At 53.6% G+C, this 4,379-nt stretch overlaps 2 protein-coding genes across 2 annotated transcripts in view; both read right to left on the reverse strand.

Annotated features, from left to right (window-relative positions):
• The window catches only part of HDDC3 (HD domain containing 3), a 6,803-nt gene extending 3,627 nt beyond the window's left edge, over positions 1 to 3,176 (reverse strand). The window contains exon 1 of the mRNA XM_015428766.1: positions 3,150 to 3,176. Within this exon, the coding sequence (XP_015284252.1) occupies positions 3,150 to 3,176 (27 nt within the window). The remainder of the gene's footprint in view (positions 1 to 3,149) is intronic.
• Positions 3,177 to 3,911: 735 nt separating this feature from the next.
• LOC107125334 (tubulin polyglutamylase TTLL13-like) overlaps positions 3,912 to 4,379 on the reverse strand; it is an 11,154-nt gene continuing 10,686 nt past the window's right edge. Inside the window, exon 16 of the mRNA XM_015428777.1 lies at positions 3,912 to 4,290. Coding sequence (XP_015284263.1) covers positions 3,912 to 4,290 — 379 coding nt within the window. The remainder of the gene's footprint in view (positions 4,291 to 4,379) is intronic.

Consider the following 4,379-nt stretch of genomic DNA (forward strand, 5'->3'; position numbering starts at 1 on the left):
AGCGGATCTCGCCCTCCAAGTTGGGGGGGGGGGCAGGAACCGGCACTTGCACTGCTAGCCCAGACTGTCGTTGGATAAAGCCAGCCCCGGTACCAATGCTCCGTCTAAGCTGTGGAGTCTTGTGAGCCAAAATTCTGCTTTCTTTTTTTCCTTTTTTTAAACTTTAATGCCAGCAGCTCAGAAAGCAGAATTTTTTAGTTGCCGAAATGGACAAATTGTCGAGTGTACTAAAAAATTCTGCTTTCTGAGCTGCTGGCATTCAAGTTGTGAGTGAGCGATCTGGCTCCTGCATACATTGGTTTGCTCTGGAGCCCTCCTGCCTGAGCTGAGACAAAATGTCTGAGCCGGAGGCTAAAAAACCATGAGCTAGCTCACACCAAGTCAGCTTAGAGGGAACAGTGCCTGGTACCCGGTGCCTAGAGGCCCCCACTCCCCTGGCATCCTCTCGGCCAGCTCAGCTGTCCCCTTGGGCGCCCTTGGCCTGTATCCTGTTCTCAAGTTCCCTGTGCCCACCTGGAAGCCGTGGCGGCCTCTGGTGGCTGACCCCTACCAGGGCCTGGAGGATATTCAGAGAGGGGGCTGAACAAAGCCTGCCCCCCCACCTCCCGTATTACAGGAAGGCCTCCCATCCAAGCACTTGCCAGAGTCAGCCCTGCTTAGTCTCCGGAGGAAATCGGCCTTGCCTGGGCTGCCCCGGTCAGGGCGGGAGCTCCTCCCCTGGAAATCTGGCTGACCTCTCCAGTGCTCCTGGACTCAAATCAATACGGCTCCCCTCCAAAACCATACTGGCAGAAGGGGGAGGGGGGATTTTCCATCTCTCCCCTGCCTGACACCTATTTTAAAACTAAAGATGCAAGTAAAGAAAACATTGGTGGGGGGAGATGATGAGAGATTTCAGTTTCTGAACAAAGAAAACTTTCAGGTCATTGTGTAATCGCCCACACCTACTATTATCCTCCGATCTAACAGCCAAGGGCAGTCCACGAGTGGACAAAATAGTCTCCTAGGTTTGCAAAAAAAAAAAAGTAAATAGGGGTGATCCCCCCTCCCCCACAGGGAAGTCCACAGAAACCCCATCTGGAGTCTGGGCTGGGGGGGCTAAACAGATGTGAGAGAAAAGGGGAGGGAGGCAGGAACACAAAGGACGACCTGGGCAGGCACCCAGGGCTCTCTTGGCACCTTTCCATGCCCAGTGCAGCCAGCTGGGGGATTCTGAAGGCTCCAGAGTCGCTGCTGCTGTGCCCCCCCCCCCCCCCCCCGCCCTTCTCCCGGTTTTGGGCCTACATGGTTGGAAGTGACTAAAAGGTGGCTTTCTGTAGCCAGCCTGAGAGCTCCCCTTTTATTGTATGTATGCATGTTTATTGTGTTCGTTCGTCTTGTACGGAAAATAAAATTGTTACAAAAAAGAAATTCTGGCTCTGGTACTGGGGTGTATGTAAGGTTCACCAAAATGTATGCATTGTCTTACTAGTGTGATACATGTATAATCTTCCTAATTTCACTGTTCGACTTCCCAAGCACTTAAGGACATTGTATAGATGACACGATTTGTAACTCCAGTGCAATGCTTTTCTGAAATAACAGAAAGAGAAGATAATATAACAGAAAGAGAAGATAATATTCTGTGAGAGTCTCACAGGTCCTGATGAGTAGACAGCTGTAGGCGCTGTGCTCAGTATGGGTCTTCCAGGGGTGCTGTGGAGAGGCACCAGCGTGGTCTGGATTCACTCCTCATGTGCAGAGCGGCTGCAGGGGCCGCGTGGGGCTCAGCCCTGTCGACAGGGCATCAGACACCACCCACACTCACTCCAATCAGCTGGCCCCGCCCACATTCTTCTTGGATCAAAGCCAAATTGTAAGACAAATAAAACTGTTTATTTAGAATCTGTATAATCTGATCTCCACAAGTGCACAGCTCATTTTTCAGAATGAGCAATGTTAAGGAATTATTTACAGTAGCGCTCCACAAAGAAATGGAGAAAACTGCTGACCTCTCCCTATATGGCTTAGACAGCAGTGGGAGAATTGCGGAAGATTCCTGTTCCCGAGAAGGCAGGCTTTTACTCCCCGATCCCTACATTTGCCATCTTTATTTTGATATGGTGGTGTCACTCAGGAGTGGACCAAGAGCCTTCCTCAGAATACTTGTTCACAGATGCTCAGGACATGGTCAGTAGGCACTCCTGGATTCCTCGGAGTGTAAACAAGGCCCTGTCTTTGGCCATTTTAGCAGCCTTCCGTGGCAGCAACAGCTACAAGCTCTTGACAGCCAAATGGAACCTCCACATTCAGGGGCACTACGGTCCAGCTGGTGAAAGGCAACATCAGGGGAAGCTTGTCGTCTCCCTCACCTGTGCGTGGGCTTCCTAGACACATCTGGCCAGCCTTCGTGCAGATCCAAAATCCTCTTTCTCACGCTCTACATTCAGGGAGCATCATTATATGAAGTCCTAATTCATTCCTATGGCCAAACTTTAGCAAGCTATGGATTGTTTAATTTAAAAAATACCACCACCCCAGCAACAATTTTAATGAATTATTGTTAACGTAAATGCAGAAACCTCAGTGTGTTCTCCAGAGTCCTTCAGACCTCTGGTTTCTTTGCTGGAATGATTTCTGGGTCCAGGTTGCAGGCTGAGAAAGCCCCAGCAAGTGGAAGGAGGAGGCACGCAGTGGTACACAGTCAGCTCTACACGTGCCTGTGTGGCAAGCAGAGAGAGAGAGAGAGAGACGGCCATAGGTGATATCCGTGGGCGTTTCCCCACCTCCTCGGCTGGCAGTCAGTGATCTGAGGCAGGGGCCGGGAAGCGCCCAGCACAACAGATGTGAAGTGTACAGCTTAGAAGCAATCACTGTTCTGAAGGGAGGGGGGGGGAAATATAATGACAGCTGAATGTCTCTTGAGGCAAATACCCACTGAAGTCCTGAGGCCTCATGTAATTCTGAGTGAAACTTGGATGTCTTGCACTAGATGCGTTTATAACTTCTTTAATTAACGGGAGGCTCTTCAAGTCAAGTTCTTTATTTCTGAACTTACAACCAGCTATGTTGATCCTTACTGCTTCACGGCTGGCTGCCCCGAAAGGGGAGGGCTTTTCAGAGGAGTCAGACACAGCTGTGAGGGGAGGGCTGATGTCTAAGGAACCTACATTATTCTGAAAGTCCAGCCTGTGCATATCCACTGGTTCTTGCCGAGGTAGAAATACAAGCTCGTTACTATTGAGGGGCGGGTGGGGGAAGCTCACATGTACAATTTAGCATCCACTGGGCTGTAGGAATGAACTGAGGCTTGGTATAACAATGCCCCCCCCACCAAGGGAGGGGGCTTTTTGCTCTGGGCTCCACCTACATTTCTGGTCCTGGATCCAAGCCACACTCCCCAAAAGAGGATTGCAGATGTCTGCCCTAAAATCCTTTAAAGGTCCCTTCCAATAAGCAGTAGCAGGCACCTCCACTCAGGGGGAAGGTCCCCAAATGGCCCAAGTTCTACAAATGCTGATAGGAATGGATTGTATTTCCTGTTTTCAACCCCCCACACACACCTTATGCAAGCGCCTTCCGCACCCACCTCTTGCCTTCTGGGACAGGGCAACACGAACCCCACAGGGCAGGGAAACTGAGCCACAGATCTGAGACAGTGTGGGTTTACCCCCACCCACCCTGGGACCAGAAAGGAGCCTGGAAATCCCAAGCCAAAGGGCACCCACCCACCAGGGCCTCCGGCCAGGGAAGGGAGAGCAAGCGGCACATGGCAGGGAAGGAGGGAGGGGAAGGTCGAAGGAACCCGCAGCCACTGCAAAAGGAGTCCTGGTTTGACCCCGACCCGCCGCAGGGGCCGCTCTCCCCATCTCTGCTCCTAGGCCGGGATCCTGTACAGGAAGTTTCCATCCCCATCCACGAAGTCCTGGCCCTTATGCACGACTCGCAGCAAGGGCTCCTCCTGATCCTGGTTGGCCGGCTTCGCACAGCGCCCCTGTGGGTGGCTGCTTGCGGGCGGAGGGGCGCCGTGGCCGGCTCTTTTCTTCCTCGGCGCCATCTCCAGGCCCGGGGCAAGCGCCTGGGTCCTCGGGTGGTGGCGGAGGCAGCAGCAACTGGATGGGGGCTTCTGGGGCCGAAGAGCCGCTGCCGCCGCTCTGCAGCGTTGCCAGGCGGCTCTCTTGCTTCAGCGCCCACTCCGGGGAAGGCGAGAAACGGCTGTGCAACACCCTGGCGATGACGTTGGGGCTCACGTCGAAACTGCGGGCCAGGTGGGAGAGGGGCCACTCTTCCGGCGAGTCCCGGCGGAGGTTCCTGCCAAGAGAAAGAGCGTGGCCTGTTGGTGGTGAAGCCGGTGTCCCTGCCCCCGCACCCCCACGCCCCCGGCCCCCTGCGCCCTCCCC

This window comes from Gekko japonicus, unplaced genomic scaffold (genome assembly GCF_001447785.1).
Source record: "Gekko japonicus isolate JY-2015 unplaced genomic scaffold, Gekko_japonicus_V1.1 scaffold773, whole genome shotgun sequence".
In the NCBI taxonomy this organism is placed as follows: Eukaryota; Metazoa; Chordata; class Lepidosauria; order Squamata; family Gekkonidae; genus Gekko; species Gekko japonicus.